Source organism: Pelmatolapia mariae, linkage group LG14 (assembly GCF_036321145.2).
Source record: "Pelmatolapia mariae isolate MD_Pm_ZW linkage group LG14, Pm_UMD_F_2, whole genome shotgun sequence".
Lineage (NCBI taxonomy): Eukaryota > Metazoa > Chordata > Actinopteri > Cichliformes > Cichlidae > Pelmatolapia > Pelmatolapia mariae.
The window spans coordinates 9,220,001-9,237,382 of NC_086239.1; the positions used below are offsets into that span (position 1 = coordinate 9,220,001).

General features: G+C 41.6%; 1 protein-coding gene across 2 annotated transcripts in view; it reads left to right on the top strand.

Moving 5' to 3' along the window:
- The window catches only part of numbl (NUMB like endocytic adaptor protein), a 64,920-nt gene extending 48,912 nt beyond the window's left edge, over positions 1-16,008 (top strand). For both annotated transcript variants that reach the window (XM_063493057.1, XM_063493056.1), the window contains exons 3-9: positions 964-1,038; positions 2,744-2,818; positions 6,841-6,981; positions 8,595-8,802; positions 8,916-9,185; positions 11,927-12,106; positions 12,198-16,008. In XM_063493057.1, coding sequence (XP_063349127.1) covers positions 964-1,038; positions 2,744-2,818; positions 6,841-6,981; positions 8,595-8,802; positions 8,916-9,185; positions 11,927-12,106; positions 12,198-13,336 — 2,088 coding nt within the window. In that variant the 3' untranslated portion in view covers positions 13,337-16,008. The remainder of the gene's footprint in view (positions 1-963; positions 1,039-2,743; positions 2,819-6,840; positions 6,982-8,594; positions 8,803-8,915; positions 9,186-11,926; positions 12,107-12,197) is intronic.
- The last annotated feature ends 1,374 nt before the right edge of the window (positions 16,009-17,382 follow it).

Sequence of the window (17,382 nt, forward strand, 5' to 3'; positions counted from 1 at the left end):
GCCCAAGGATACTTTGACATGCAGACAAGGACCAAACCACCAACCTTCCAGTTAGTGGATGACCTGCTCTAATTCCTGATACCTGCCTAAACCATAGTCCGAATAACAATTGCTGATTTTAAGCCAGCCCACATCAGCTGATGCTTCAGTTTATTGTTTGCTTTTGTCTTTTGGAAAGTCTCATAGAAGGCACTCCTTATAAGCTATTTTAGCATACATACCCTTGCTGCTTTCTCTGCAAGCCACTTTTCAACCAGCCTTCTTGGCATATTTTCTTTCAGTTCGTTCTTCTCATACCTTTTAAATAACTTAAATAGCAGTCAAAAACAACAAAAACCAAGTCACTGAAACTCAGTGCTATATATTTAAATGTAACGCAGAGTTGCCTACATAACATCACAGTTGCTAATTACCCTTTTATGGACAAAGGTGAGTTGAAATTTGATGAAAATGGGGTGTGACAGATGTTAAATAATCGATCCCTCAAAACTTAATTTAAAACTTAATTTATCTCTGTGAAGTTCTTTTATTCAGCTCTCCCAAACCTGAGCTGTAACTAAAAACCAAAACCTTGGAAGTCCATCCTCCAACATCAGGAGTGAACTTTGTTTTAATATACAAATTGCAAATGTAAAACAACTTTTTTTTTAGTCCCAAGGGACCTATATTTCACTGGCTACCTTTCACATGTAGAATTGATTTAAAACTTTCAATTACTTTAGAAGCCATACATTATCACATCGCTCCTACCTACATTATAGATTTAGTCTCGCCTTATGAACCCAGCTGCTGCCTGTGTTTCTCAGATCAGACCTTCCTGATTGTTTCCAACTGTTTTTTTGCGTTCACACTATTCACTCCAGCTGAATGAGTTTCATTTGCAAGAAGTTTAATTGAAGAGCCCTGGTGTATCAAACGTTAAAAGGAAAAACCTAAAAGCATCTGTTTTTGTTTTGTCTGCAGTACCTGGGGTTGGTGGAGGTGGAAGAGTCGAGAGGGATGCACGTATGCGAGGAGGCAGTGAAGAAGCTAAAAGTTGTGAGTAACCCACACACACTTCTAACGGACACTTTTTGCTGCATTACTGAAAGTACATTTTGTTGCGGGAAGCCAGTTACAAATATGCACCCAGAGGACTTCACAAACTTTGCAGGAACTCATTACAGACCCGGTTGCGCAAAGCCAGTGCGCCAGTGTATTGACTGAAGAAATGCACAAATGCACACACGTTCAATACTTGTTCTTCTTGTTGTTTTCTACTTTTTTACCCCGTTAATTGGCCTCTCTGGTGGGTCCTATTCCATATGTATCTGATGTCACCATAGAAAAGCAAGCAGAAAATGAAACTGGGGCGTACGCATGCTCGTGTAAACACATAGTTTGCCCCCCTGGGAAGCTGGATTCGGACAGGGAGCGTGTGAACAGAGTGACTCAGACTGGCCGGTGTCAGACAGCCACACACACACAGACACACACTTGAGGTTGTAGAAAGGACAGGCGTGTACAACACAGTTTTCATGTTATTTCTCTGCTACTGCTTTTCTTGACAAACTAATATCAAACTGCACTTTTCTTTAAAATCTAGAGTAGCACATTTTCAGCTTTGAATCTGCATTTTATATCTTATCCCCAGGGAGGCATGTAACTGTATAACTTTATATAACAATTTACAGAAAATCCCTAAAAACCTTCAATTTGTTTTGCTTCTTTCCATTCTCTATCAACACCAGCATCTTTCTCTCTACATTTCTCCCAGAGTTCCACTCTGCCTCCACCTCGTCATTTAGCCTCTTCTTCCCTCCATCATTGTCAGATTCTTCACCTTCATTCTTGCTCCCTCGTTCTTTTTGTCAGTGGGATTATGCAAAAATGGGGCTCCTTATCGCGTCGCTGTGGGTTTCAAAGCCATTTCCTGCAGTGCTCTGACTTTGTTTCCCTTACTCGCACACACAAACTCCGATGCGGATTCGTGTGCATGTGCACGCTCACAGATTCACACAGATTCACACACGAAGCCCTTGCTTTTTCAGTCTGTTTATTTTTAGCATGGCCCATGTTGAGCGTGTTATTAGCGCTGCCTGGTGCCCACCTCTGGCAAAATGATTCGTAGTGCCAGCTGGCACAGTTTTTAGCTGCTCCCGCCTCTCTTTTCTTAACCCTCCACTACCTCATTTATTCCAGATGTCGTCATTTTACACAACAGCAGGCAAGAATAAAGGTGGTGTTACAGTCTCGCTCATAAGCTTCAAGTACAATTTAATACTGCTACTTGTCTATAAAGGTTTAACCCTAGAACACTATCGCTATAAATAGTAACATAATCACTAATGCCGGGTGATTTTTACCCGATATAATATGACCAACTAAAAGTACTTGTCATCAAAATATATCAAACACATGACAAATCAGAGTGGTCAGCTTTTACTTTCAACTGTGCCATGTCTAACAAAATGAAAAAAAGTGTCATGGGGGGATGCTAAAATAATGCTCCAAATTTACAGAAAAATCTGGAATTCAAGAACAGAAAATTCCTAAATAAAAAAAAAAGACGCTGGAAAGCTGGTCTTTGATACACCCATTCCTGGGACATTTGAGACTTCCCTGGTGAAGGCACAATCTCCTCGACACACTAACAGCTGCAGGAGAGAGAAATCATGTAAATGTATTTGCTCGGGTGAAAATCACCCAGCGATAGTGTTCTAGGGTTAAATGATTCAGTGTCCCATGTTCTTTGTCTTTCCAGAGCGGGAAAAAGACAGTAAAAGCAGTATTGTGGGTTTCGGCTGATGGACTCAGGGTGGTAGATGACAAAACTAAGGTAAGAAATGCTTATCTATCATGTGTCTCCTTGTTTTGTCCTTCTTTCTATCTCTCTTTTTATCTATGTTATCACTCACCTGACAGCAAGGGCATGGTGCACAGTCGTGCCTTCTTGTTGTCATGTCTACAGTCTTGTGCACACTAGTATTTTATCTGAGTCTTCAGTTTCAGCCTCTCAAGACAGGCAGAGAGCAAAATAACCGAGTTAGCCTGTCAAAAAGAAGATATAAAGCCCACTAATGCGTTTCGCTTATTTCCCCTCTAATACTTCAATTTGAAACAGTTTTTCTTCTTTTTGTTGCTCTCATATTTAGTAAAGGCATGCATATGCCATCCTCAGACCACCAACAAAACTCTCATTCTGTCCTAGTTTGGTGACCCTAACAGAGGGGTCCACTGTGTATCCACTGTGTTGCTCCCAGGCTTTTGAGACTCTGTGTGTGTGTGTGTGTGTGTGTGTGTGTGTGTGTGTGTGTGTGTGTGTGTGTGTGTGTGTGTGTGTGTGTGTGTGTGTGTGTGTGTGTGTGTTTGGTATTTCAGAGCTGGCATATGTGACTCATGATTGCTTGCTAAAGGTGCTTAGTGGGGGAGGGAAACTCAAGTAAACACAGACGCACACATGCACTTGAGGAGTGTCTGGCGGCCAGGGAGGCCTCCTACAGTGAGTGCAGCTCGCTGTGGTTCTATTGAAAGCAGAGCACAATAAAGAGCAGCAGAGACAGTGCAGAGAGTAAGCCTGATAGAGCAGCCTCTTTCTTGCTTTACTTTTTTTTTTTAATGTGTTTAGAGGCCACACACGACCACACCTCTTCCAGTCTCTCAGTCCCACTCCTCTCCTTCTAACCTCCTTCCTCCTTCCTATTGTCTGTCTGTTCTATTGTTGTCTTTCTGTTCTTGAATTCAATTCATTTCATGTCAACTTTATTTACATAGCACCAAATTACAACAACAGTCGCCTCAAAGTGATTTATATTGTAAGGCAAAGACCCTACGATAATAGAGAGATATAGGGAGTCAGCATGAAAGATACAGCCAGAGTTTAATAATAACTGCAGAGTGGTGTGTAAACATATAGAAAGTGAAGAAAGACACTCATTGCATCATGGGAAACCTCCAACAATCTATCTTTATTGCATCATAACTAAGGGAGGATTCAGGGTCACCTGATCCAGCCCTAACTATAAGCTTTATTAAAAAGGAAGGTTTTAAGCCTAATCTTTTAAAAGTAGAGAAGGTTTCTGTCTCCCAAATCCAAACTTGGAGCTCTTCATCACAGTATTTTTAGCCAGAACAAATATGATATAACACAGCAGATAAACCCTGGATGCTACCATCAGTAAATATTATCCTGTTTGCTGATAGGCTGATAGCAGCTCTTTAACCTCCTAAGACCCGAACTCTTCCACGGCATGCATTTTTAATTTCTCTTCGACATTTGGGCTGATTGGGACCTGATGAATGTAAAAACAAAGAATTAGCAGATTTTTTTTTTACCTAATTTTTGTTGCTAAGAAAAATGAGAGCCATATAGGAGGATATTCGTCCTCATATCCACATATGAGGATATTCATTTAAAATTTCGATAGAACAGTAGCAGTATAATGTCCTCGTAAGTGGATATCAGGCCCTTGTAGAGCAAAATCGAGTATTTTGGTCTAAATAACCCAAAATGTGATGTCCACATATGTGGACGCCAGGTCCTAGGAGGTTAACGTAATAAAAAACTAATAGAAAAACTAAAATAAACCTATGTATTTGTGAACATAATCAACATATTTGTTTAAAGATTTACATTGCTGTAACTTTTGGAACTGTAGGAACTGAATAGCTTAAAGCTGAGAGAAGCCAGAAGTGAGGTTTGGGTTTTTTATAAGATTTAATTGCTATAAGTCAGCGTGTTAGCCAGCTTTAACCTTGAAGCTAAAAAACACCAATATCAGCAAAAGAGTAGAAAACATTAGTTTTGGTGGAGTCACAATAGGTTGTTTTCTTTTGGCTTGCACTTTTGTTTCTCTTCTACCACATTACCTAAACAACAGGTTAATTTAAAATATACCTCACCTTTACTGAAACTGTAGGGCTGAATAAAAATTTAAAGTGTAAATGTATAAATGATGTTTTTGCCCAAGCGTCACATCACTTTCTAGCCCCTAGCTTTTGACTTGTAAGACCTAATTTTGCTTTTATAACATGTGCGTCTCACCCATGCTTAGTGTGTTCACACAGTGATATAACACATTCATTTCAAAGGGCATGTGTTTGAATAGAAATGTGGAAAGAAAAAGCAGGCTCACTCGTCATTTATTAATAAACTCCTGCAAAAGCAAGTTCAGTATGTTTTATGTTCAATAATTCATAAAATGGGTTTACCCTTACGTAGGAACATTAGGAATTCTAATTGTGCATATTAAGGTTGTCATTCAGCGCTCTACACAGGGTTTTAGCATCCTTTAGCTCAGTGTTGTTATTTTTCAGCCGGTAAAAATACAAAATTGATGGCGTCTTATTGCTTTTATAGCAAGAAAAAGCTCTAATATTTTTAGCCAGCTGTACACGCCTTGGCCAACAACAGTGTGCAGACACAGTTAACACACTGAAGCCTGTAAGAGTCAGATATTCCAGTCAGAAGATACTAGAGCCCCAAAAGAGAGAGAAAGGAGAATACTGAACTAACTGTGAGATGACCAAAACATAATTGTCTGCAACATCTTCACAGGTTAATTATGTGTAAACTTTTTATGATAATCATTAAAATAATTTAATACAAGTTTAACTTAATAACTTTTTGTTAGACAATCAGCTTTTATCACTTTCTTCCTGTTTTATTTAATTGCCTGTGCGTCATCCTTACCATCATCTAACCTCTGTGAATCAGTTAGTATGCTCTTATTAACAGCCCCACGAGCCTTTATCAGAACCTTTCCCACAGTCTATCAGTATACAGTGGGCTTGTGCATATGTGCGACGTGCATGACCTTCGTAATAAATCACCAGCAGAAAGAAAGAGTAAAGTCTTATTCCATTCAGCAGTGACTCCTCTGCATAGATGACACAGCCAGAGTCACTGCCGAGCTTTATTCTTCCTTTCACTGATAGAAGGCCGTGGTCTGAGTCACCCACCCCCGCTTACCTCATTACAAATATTCCTCACAAGAGCACAGAGAATTATAAATCCCTAGAAAACACATCAATACATAAATACAGTATTATGTGTGCGTATTAACACAGAGGAAGTCATTATACTAGTGATGAAGAAACAGACATGCCGGTCTCTGCTCAGCCTTTCGCCTCAGTACCAGCATCCCCCTCCATTCACTAATTGGCCCACACTGAATAGGCTGTTATTCTTCTACTTTTTTCTCATCACATCCCTCTTTCCTTTCTTCCCTTTTCCCATCCTCATCCTCCCTCGTCTTCTCCCCTCGTCCGCCCGTCTCTTTGTTCTCTGTGACACAGCAAGGCAGGAAGGGAGTGTGTGGATGAGTGTGTGTGAATCCTCTTTCTGCCTTTTCTTCTTGCTCACGCCTCTTGTTTTTCTTCTTCTTTCTGTTTTTGGTGAGTCAAAGAGGTAAGCTGAGGGCCCCCTTAATGTACACAGAGAAAGGCAGTGGCCCCCTCTTAGTCTCTTCTATAGTGACTATACATGCTGAAGCCAGCTGAATAACCCTTTTATTGAAGGAAGGGCAAGTTGCGGAAACATCGCAGAGATTAAAAGAGGCTTCGGTGTCATTAGTCTGTAGTCACTGTCTTTGCTGTCATCAGTGGATGTGTAAATAGGTTTATGGGGGGTTGATGGGGTTAAATGAGGTTAAAAGCAGTGTGTCAAGTATTGGATCGGTCTGTGAGCTAGTGCTCCCAGTATTAAAGTGATATTTCCTGTTTTTCTTCAATTAAGCTGCAGTTGGTTTGAGACCCTTCTACCTGCTGGAGCAATTCAATTGGCTTTAGTGTAATATGAGCGCAGTCAAATGCAATAATCTCTTCTTACTCTGTCTAATTTCCTTTGCCTGCCTCTCTCAGGACCTCATCGTGGACCAGACCATAGAGAAGGTTTCATTCTGCGCTCCGGACCGTAACTATGACAAGGCCTTCTCCTACATCTGCAGAGATGGGACTACAAGACGATGGATGTGCCACTGCTTCATGGCTCTGAAAGACTCGGTGAGTAGACAGTTCCAGATACCCCTTAGGATTTATATGAAAAAATATGTGTTGCTCTAGCTTTTATATATATCAGTGCAAACAGTTCTTTCATTTGCTTAGACAACTGCTCGTGACCTAAAATAAAAGACTATGAATAGGATAGGAAATAAATATGAAAATTAAAATGAAGGGTAAATTTAACTAGGAAAGAATAAAATAAAATATAAAAATGAAAGTTAAAAATAAAATAACTGTACAGCAAAATACACAATATAGAAAATATATAAGAATATATGAAGAAATATAGAACAATAAGAGCAGCTGTACGAGTAATAAATGGTAATGAAAGAAATGTAACGTCCAGAGTTGTGCAATCCACATATTTAAGTGTCTTGTGCAGTGTAAATATGCTTAAAAGTGATTTATTTAAGTGACTTGTGATAGAGTGATTTTCCGCTTATGTGAAATAGTGTTTGGTAAAGTTTGGTTTAAACAAAAATAAAGACTCATCTATATCATAAAACCATTTACGCACTCTGGATTTTGTCAAGAGAATCAGGTCTGGACATACACAACTGGATAACTCCACTGCTGAATTAGGTAAAGGTGCCATCTGTATGTATATTGTATGGATATTTGTTAGGGAGCATGTATCCCTCATCGGGTAATGTCTATAGATGGCTACATGAGTGCTTTGGATGTTTCCATTTTAATTGTCATTCTTATGTAGACATCCAGCATTAAGTCACACAAGATACTTGGATCCCAGTTCTAAATTTAATTTATTTACGTTGTTAAAATGTCTGGAGGGGAGTTTTCGTAGCTCTTTTTTTAAATAACAAATCACCGAATAAAAATAAACAGACATTTCACTGAAAATACATCTTCAGCTGTTTTTCATATATTAACACGCATTGCAATCTGTCATACAGGTAAACATAAACACATCAACCCACTCTGTGACAGGTGTCTCAAAATACAGCTGTAGCCAATTAAATGATTGTTTATGAATTTTCTCTACCTGTCGCTAAAATAGTGTCACTGGAATGACCTTGTGTTAAGCCTACTGAAATTTAAAGACATCTGTGACAGAGTGCTGGCATAGTATAATGTGGTTCTAAACCTCACAGTGGTTTCATCAAGTTAGACTGCGAGTTGGATTATTAATGTGGATGGAAGAGGACGCAGCACAGACCTGGGGGATTAGGAGAAGGGATTAGATAGAAGCCAGTGGAGTTATCTGCCCATTTGTGTCTCTCTCCATTTCCACCATACAATATCCATAACTGTGTGCTCATCTTAAACTGGACTCTCTCTTCTGTAATTGCCGTGGCTGTCTTTGTATAAGAAAGAAGCTAAGACAAGCAGCCAGTGTACCAGGGGTTTGATGGAAAATGTTAATGGCTCAGTGTAAAATGCCATCTGAAATGATTTGCTTTCAGAGGGATAACTTACTTTGACTTTTACTGATATAAAAGTTTCTTTGCAATCCTAAAGAAACTCTATTATGCACAAATACAGAAAAAGGCATTTCAAAATATATACGATAAATCATGATGTTTTGGGACAAGGGAAAGTGTGCAAATGTGTTTTAATGCTGTTTTTTCCCTCTCTATTTGTTTTTGCATCAGGGGGAGAGACTGAGCCATGCAGTGGGTTGTGCCTTTGCTGCTTGCCTGGAGAGGAAGCAGCGCAGAGAGAAGGAGTGTGGTGTGACGGCTTCGTTTGATGCTAGTCGCACCTCGTTTGTGCGTGAGGGCTCCTTCCGCGCCAATTCCTCCTGCAGCCAGCAGGGCAGCAGTAGTGAGCGAGAGGACAAGCTGCAGGAGAAAAGGAAAGGTAGAAGTTTGTTTGTTTTTCTTTTTTAGCTGCATAGGCAACAATAGCACCATGATATTTACATAAAAACTGTCCTGAACAGCAGTAATTATCGTAATCCCTTCTTCTTCCAGACCAGCCCTCTATCATGCCGGCCCTTCCACCTGGCACCGCCTCCCCACCCGAGGGTGCGGCCTCCCCTATGGAGCGACCAGAACCAGGCGGGCCTCATGCCATCCCCCGCCGCCACGCGCCCATTGAGCAGCTGGTGCGTCAAGGCTCATTCCGAGGATTTCCGGCCCTCAGTCAGAAGAATTCTCCCTTCAAGAGGCAGCTGTCACTCCGTCTCAATGATCTGCCATCCACACTACAACGCAAGACAGATTTCGAGACCAAGAACCCTGGTGAGTGGAAACGTTTTTGGTGTTATACTGACAAATGTTGACATCTGCTGACCTCCTGACCCCAGTCCTGTTTCGATAGAGGCTGAAGTTCACAACATTGGAATGTGGGGTAGGGCGACAAAAAATACAGCGCTGTTCCTTCGAAGCATGAGAGGAAGCTAGTTTATATCTGTGCCCAATTCACACTTTCGTCATAATAATAAATTTGGTTTTAGTGACTGAATAATAAAGAATATGAGAAGGTAGCACATGCTTTGATAGGTTAGTAGGTTTAGAAATGTCTAAATGTGTGTTGGATGTGTAATTTGGTAATCAAAATGATTGTTCTGCAGTCACACAAACTATATTTTTCATGTTGACATATCATTAATTTAGATGACATTCAGTGATGGCCATCATTTATTTGTTGCTTTGTCTCCTATTAGCTGAGCAGCATGTTAAGCACCACCTTTTTAATTGTTAGACTGACTGCACCACTACTGAAAGTGCACCAATTATAGTAACAAGGGTGTCTAATTTAGAGCTTTTGTGTGAAAGGGGAAGATCCAAAAGTACACTAATGCTTTAGGGTACATAGAAAGTTAACTATTTAAGCTATTCTCTGTATGATGTGGAATAACCATGAATTCGTTTCACCATTAGTTTTCTTTAAATCAGTATTAAAGCTACTAATATACTTACTAATGGATCAGTAGCAGGATGGAGGTTTCACAGGTAGTTAAGGATACAATATTGAAAAAAATAATGGCAACAAAATAAATATTTAGTAGTGGTAATAGACAATAAGCTATGTTTATAGCAGAAGGATTTATGATATTAACATGTAGATGCTAAAGACTAATATTAGGCTAACTTCATTCACACTTCATTTTTCTAGAGATGATTTAACCACACTTAATTTACACATGGCATCAAAATGCCTCTCAGATGCTCACAGGAAAATCAGGCGGGATGTCACTCTTCAAGAAGGAATAATTATTTGTTATTCCAAAGAAGTCAAAGAACATGACTACTGCCTCTACAAACTATCTGCACACGGGGCTGCATTCCACTTGCGTCATGGTTGTTTGTTGGAGGGTTATTACATTTTCCATTTGGCTTGAGCGTGACATCACTGACCCCTGACTGAGTAATCATATTACAGAATAAATCATCAGCAGATCTTAGGTGAATTTACATTCATGTTTTCATGGTGGAGCAGGTGTAATCCTGCTTTTTTCATTTTAATGCTTACCTTCCACTGAATACTTGACAAGGAAAAAAAGAAGCAGTTATGTGAAGTGCTGTTATTATTGCGATAAGTGACAACCCTGACAGCTGCTGCCTGTGCAACTTTGGGAGCTCTTGGCTTTTTTTAAGGGCAATTAAACATAACTGATTTAGCCCAGACAGGTTGCATAAAAAGAAATACACAGTCCCCCCCCCCCACCCCCCACCCATTCTCTGTGGTGCCACAGGATCAGAGTGCTCAGTAGCAAGGCTGATTACAGTCATTAGAAGAGATGAGAGAGAGTTTTTGATATGACTGGAATACTAAACCACAACAGCCACTCTCATTCACTATATAGTCCATCCTTTTATTTCCATTTCCCATCCGCCAGTGACTGTTACCGTATCCAGGGTGGTGGATATGTTGTTGTTTGAAGGTTTAAAGCTTTTTGGAGGCGTGTCATGAAGTAAAAGTGGACCAGCTAAAAGGTCCTCAATTTCCCAAAGTGTCCTCATTTCAGTGGTCTTGGAGGCACAAACTAGTCTCCACATAGACATATAGACAGGTACACACACACACACACACACACACACACACACACACACACACACACACACACACACACACACACACACACACACACACACAGATAAAACCTAAATGGTCTCAGCCAATTCGTCTGCCTGCCTTCTCCCTTGTGACTCCCTGTACAATGTGCGTATTGATTTATGCAGTCAATCAGCTGTCCTGTTTAGCCTTCAGCTACTATTCTACCAGCCCTTGAACCTGCCACTGCACTGAGGAAAACACACAGAGTATAGGCACACATGTGAAGTGCTTAAAGTACCTCTGAACTCTGAGAGGCACTGACAAGAGCAGGGGGAAAAAGGGATCACAGGGCTGGTCTTTGTGGAACAAAGGACAGAGAAATCTTTGAAGGGAGACCTTACACATGCCTCCAGCGCCCTCTGCGCCCTCCAGTATAATTCAAGGCTTGTAGCCATACAATGCAGACAGTTAAGAGAGATATACATGTATTAGAAGAATGGATTTGAATGGCACACCAGTGCGACTTGCTACACAATGGGCCCATCTGTTGTAAACATGTATTTCCCTTTATTTTACTTGAATCCCACTCTTGTATTCTTGAATCTGTCTATGTATTCATATTATGAAAGTACAATGTGAAAGAACTCTAACAGGAAGGACAAGGAAAAAACACAAGTATCATTTCTCTGAGGTTGTGAGGGAGGCTCAGGAGACTATGATCAAGGAATTTTATCTATTTATATCTGCAGTCAGTGGTTTAACCCATGGTTGATGTAAGAAACTTGTGTTTTGTTGCTTTTTAGGTCAAACAGTGGCGAGCATCAAAGTATTCAAATGCTCTAGTTTTATGCTTTTGATGCTAACTAGGTCTGTTAAACAATTGTGTATTCCATCTCTTCTTTTCATGCTTTGCTCTTTGTCTCATTTCTTTCTCTCTCTTTCCCCACCTCCCCCTCGTGTGTCCTTATCTTGCTAATATCAGAGATGGATATGGGATTGCCTGGTGAGGGAGACAGCAGTATAAATGCTCTATGTAGCCAGATCAACACCTCGTTCACCAAACCATCAGACGAGCTCTTCTCCAACCCTTCTATGTCTGCAAATGGCCCGCCAACCTGCACCGTGCCCCCTGTTCTGCCTCCACCACCTGCGCCAATGCAAGGTAAGATGAGACTATAATAGATCAATATTAGTTTTGAATTATAACAAGTGGTGGGCAAGTTTAAGTAAAACTTTTACTCCATCACTTCTAGCCACCTCCTCATGGGTACAGACGGAAGCTCCTCTCCACTCTCCTCCTCCGGTTTCTGTGGCGATGCAAATGCAAAGTGGCCACAAACGCACGCCATCTGAGGCTGAGAGATGGTTGGAGGAGGTCTCCAAGGCTGTGAAGGCCCAACAGACACCTCCTCCCGGCCCCGCCATCCCCACCATCCCCGGACCTCCCTCCATCTCCAGTCATCAGATGTCCAGTCAGGCAGCCATGTCAGCTGCCCCAGTGTCCACTGTGCCCATGTCCAAACCTCTTATTTCCGGCCCCTCTGCTCTTTCAGGTCAGGCTCCGATGCCCCTCCCACCAATGTCGATATCATCAGTTCCTCTAATACCTGGACCTCCAGTTTCAGGTCCCCCTATGTCTCTTCCGTCCATGTCCATACCCACCATGTCAGGGCCAAGCATGTCTGGAGCCCCCATGATCCAGCCCTCCCTCCCCGGACCTCCAGGCTCACTTCCAAGCTCCATGCAACCGTTCCCTTTGGCTTTTGATAACACTCCAGCCCCTGTGGGAATGTTTGCCAGTCAGCCTGTCCAACCTGCTTTTGTGCCCATGCAGACCTACATGCCAGGTCTAGCAAGCAGTATGACCTATCCCAATGCCAGTGTGCCTGTGGTAGGCATCACACCATCGCAAATGGTGGCCAACGTCTTCTGCACTGCCACAGGCTCGTCGGGCACAGGCAGCACTATGGGCTCGGCCGGAGGAGGAGGACCCAAGGTGGGGACGCTTGGAGCAGTCGGGCAAGCCCATTCCTATCCAGTCCCACCTAGTGCTGTTGGCCACTCTGCAGGTTTTTCAACACCTCCATTTTCATCCACTCCACCATTATCAACAGCCATTAATGGCCTTGCACCGCACAGCAGCACCACAGTGGCCCTCCAAAATGGGACCTCCAGCACTAGTGGAAATTGTGGCACTAGTAGCAGCTGGCCGCCAGAGGGCAGCCAGCTAACAGCTCCGGTGGTTGATTCCCAAGAGGATGACCGTTTTGAGGCCAAGTGGGCAGCCTTGGAGACAAAACCAGCAGCTCAGCAGCCTGGGAACAAGGCATCAGCTGCGACAGCCAACCCATTTTCCAACAATCTGCAAAAGACTTTTGAGATTGAGCTCTAAGACAGACTTGGCCTCCCAAAGCTGTAGCACTCATCCTGGAGTTAAAGCCTCGGGAAGCCAGGCACTAATTCCAGCATCTTTGCTTAGAATGGGATGCAGGTCCTTACATTTAGCCTAGAATCCAACCTGTGGCAGCCTAGCAACTTGCTGAATGCCCTCATAGGAGCGTACAATGATCTTGCTTTCTTCATGCTCCAATGAAACACAGAGTAACTTAGCAGCTTGCTGGACTGTAATCTGAGGATCAGGTCTCTAGCTCTCTAGACTTGATGGACTAAATCCTTTCACTCCACCTGCTACCTGCCTCTCCTCCCTGCTTTCTCTTCTCACTTCTGGCTTTAATTTACCTGCTGGAAGTCCCCAGATGTACTGCACGTGCCCCCTCCAAGTACAGTGTTGAGGGGATGAAATGCAGTTTAGTACTTTTTTTCTTTGAAAAGGGGACTCCACTCAGATGCATTCCAATCCCATGTTTCTTGGCAATTTTACTTGATTTTGGTGGAGACTTTAGCAAATGTGGTTATGTGACAAGATACATGGAGAAGCAGAGCAGTGACCTGTTGACCGATGAACAGACTGACGCTGATCTTAGCAAAGCACAGCAGAAGTTCAGACACCTGAAAAGACTAGTCAATGACGTGAGACTCAACCCTACGAATCCAAAAGGAGTTACTGACCAATAGTAGAGATTTATGGCCAAAAGTATTTTATTTATTGTATTTTATTTTTTATTTTAACAGGTTATATGTACTTAAAGATCTAAATCTCAAAGCAGTGTTTCAGGAGCATGTTGTTTTTTTATTTCTATCCCCTATATTTATTTTTGTTGAATCATAAAGAGTAGGGAAACTACAGGTAGCAGGTTGTAAACAGTTGAAGGTAAGCACTGTGGGAAACTGAATCATGTAACAGGAACCAAATAACCAGGGCATACAGTAATGTGACATGTGAGACAAGTGTATATAGCGGCATGTTTCTTCCACCCGTTAGCCGTCAAATAAATATGCTCCACTGCTGCTGCCGAGGCCAGCTGAGTCTGTACGGCTTCACTTTGGCATTGTCGCCCATTTCTGTTGCTAATGCCTAATTTAAAGGGCACTGGGACTTGAAAAATGTCTTCAGGATATCCAGCACACAGACACTCTGGACAATACAGCACAACAGTCCTTTGGACTCCATCTTCACCGGACAAACCCAAGGAACTTTAATAACTCAGTGGATTTAAAAAAGTAAAACTCTGCAACACTGTGCAACTGGTTGGGGGAAAAAGATGCACTACATTCTAACATTCAGAAGTCCTTATATGTGTTCAAACACAGGGTAAAGTCTCATCATGTACAGTATGATTGTGTATTCACCTCCACCACACTGCTGTGACGCAGCAGGGCTACACTCACAACTGATTTCTGGACTGTAGGAGAAGAGAAACACGAGCAGATATCGATTCAGGCGTGTGGGCTGAAAAAAAAAAGAAGACAAAACTGGAAGGGTTTCTGATGTCGAAATATTAGGGACAACAAAGATTCAGTTGATTACCAGAGGGGGAAAAAAACAGCGGAGAGGAAAGATGAAGGATAAGCTGTATGTGAGAGGATGTTGCTACTGTATACCTTTTAAAGAATGGGATGGAGGAAGTCTGAAGGAAGGAAAATCAGATGTGGGTAAAAAAACAAAACAAAACAACCCAAGATAAAAGCAAGAGGCAGTTTGCGTGAAAACACGTCGAACAAAGACACATTCATCACCCACGACACGAGCACTGTCTGCCATCTTTGTGTTCCTCAAGGCCAAGCCGCTTCAGCATCCTATTCCTCGTCTCTTAAAACCTCAAGAAAACAACACTTTTTAATCATGTGAATTTATGAAAACAATGTTGCTTATTATTATAACTGCAGCCTCATAAACAAGGTTTTTCTCAAACTGTGCGCAACTCCTTATATAGTTAAAACTCCAGTACTGTCAGCAGAGCCTTCAGTGTTTGTCCAAAAGATGCAACCTTACTAAAAGTTCAAGCAGGCCTGTGTAATGAAGGGCTTTTCCATGGGTTACTTCTCTATGTTATTTAAACTACAATCTGACCACAGATGCTCCTGCTATGTTCCTTAGGAACTGAATTGTGTTTGGATATATGGACTGCCACTGATTAGATTTCCTGCTCATTAACTCCCTAGAGCTTAATTAGCTTGTTTGGTCTCTTCCTGTGGCCGGCTTTTCAGAGAACCTAAATTTACATGCCACTGGCCTAATTTACACCACCTCGGCTCCTCCCAGGTTTTACCCCTTTGTTTTCTGATGACTTGATATATCTTCCCCACATAAAAAAAAAATCCAATCCGCTCCCTCTCTCTACAAAAACAAATCCGATTCCCTCATGAGATCGATGCTTTTATTTTGTTTAAAATCGTTTGGTTTTTTTGCCCTCAACTCTTGTTTGCACGCTCCCCCCCAAAAATGGTAAATGTAGGTTAATTGTGTTCCGCGTTAAAGCAAACTAAATGACCTCATAAACTTGATTGTAAAACCATAGTTTAGTGATGGTAACAAAGCAAAACCAGTGGAGTTTATTTTTAATCTTTATTTACAGAATTTTTGTATTTAAACCAACATATTTGTATTGTAATTACATTGTACAAAAGATAAATAAAGTAATATAATATTACACCTGCTCGTGATTTCTGGGTAGTGATTGTGGTTTTCTTTTTATCTCATTTTTTGAATCATTTCTTTTCAGACATTTTCAGTCCTTCAGCTGATCTCTTACGCCTAACCCCAAGCAAAGCTGCGTTCTCTGTCTTCTGTTATTATCATTCTGGCTCATACTTGTCGGCTTCGTTGCTGTGCTTTTTCATCAGCTGGATTTAAATGGGTTAAACACTTTTCCCTGGATGTTCTTAAACCACAGTAGAAACCCTTCAAGCGAGCCGATTTAGAGCAGTTATGCTGACATATTGGATAGTCCTCACCGGCATTTATCTGGGAAGATCATTACGGCTCTCATATCTGCTGGCTATATATGTAACAGTCAGGAGATTGGTAGTGTAGTGCTGCAGACGAAGAGTGAAAAACACCTTTATATGTAACTAAATAAAATGTTATGTCTTGCTTGTTTAAAGCAAAGATTATGGTCATTTACAGCTCCACACGGTAGCATTGCATAATTCACAGATTGAAATAATCCATATTTATCTTACACGAGGCTTTCATGCTGCCCTTCAGTTCATTCACCGTCTGAACCACAATGGATGAACTGAAGCTTTCAAGCCAGCTTTGTTCTGATTGGATGGCCCTTGCAAGCAGAAGGTTTGAACATCAGGTGGGTGGAGCTTGTGTTTATAGTCAGAGCTATGTGCCCAAGATGGCCATATTAAGGATACTTGCTCTCAGTGAGCAAGGTCCACTCTAATCTGTAGAGAAAAGGAACCGTAAAAAAGGTGAATTTTTGGTTTTAAAGTGGGAAATCACTGCTGGATAACTAAGAATTTTAAGAAAAATGTTCTTTTTTTTTTTCTTTTTGAACATTGAATAAAGGTGGGCTCCCTCTTCCCTGCCCGTCTTTGTGCTGTGCAAACCAAAGTCAGCAGCAACTTCTGGCTGTAGCTTCATGTTTGACAGACATAAACGAAAGCGGTTTGAAGGGTAATATAATACTTAGTCCCAAAGACGGACACAAAGGAATGTGGCTGCCGACAGGTTGAAACAGCTGACAGCTCATAGCCTTATTATACTTCCATTAATCTCCTTTTTTGTTACTTTCCTCTCTAACTAAACATCCTACTCATGACTAAACTGCTGTCTAATAAGCGCTGTCCTCCAGTCAGCCAGGACCGAGTGCCGCCGCTCCTCAGGTCACTAATGGAACCAGACAAGGCCTCTTTTCTTCTTAAGGACCGTGAGAAACTGAGTGAATGCACACGCACACACGCACGCACACACACATGCACACACACACTCAGCGCTTGAGCAGTGGTTGCAGTAACTCTCACCAGTCCATTGTCCTGTGATCTGAGGACATAGTCGATGAGTTTGTGCTGCAGACAAGGAAAAGA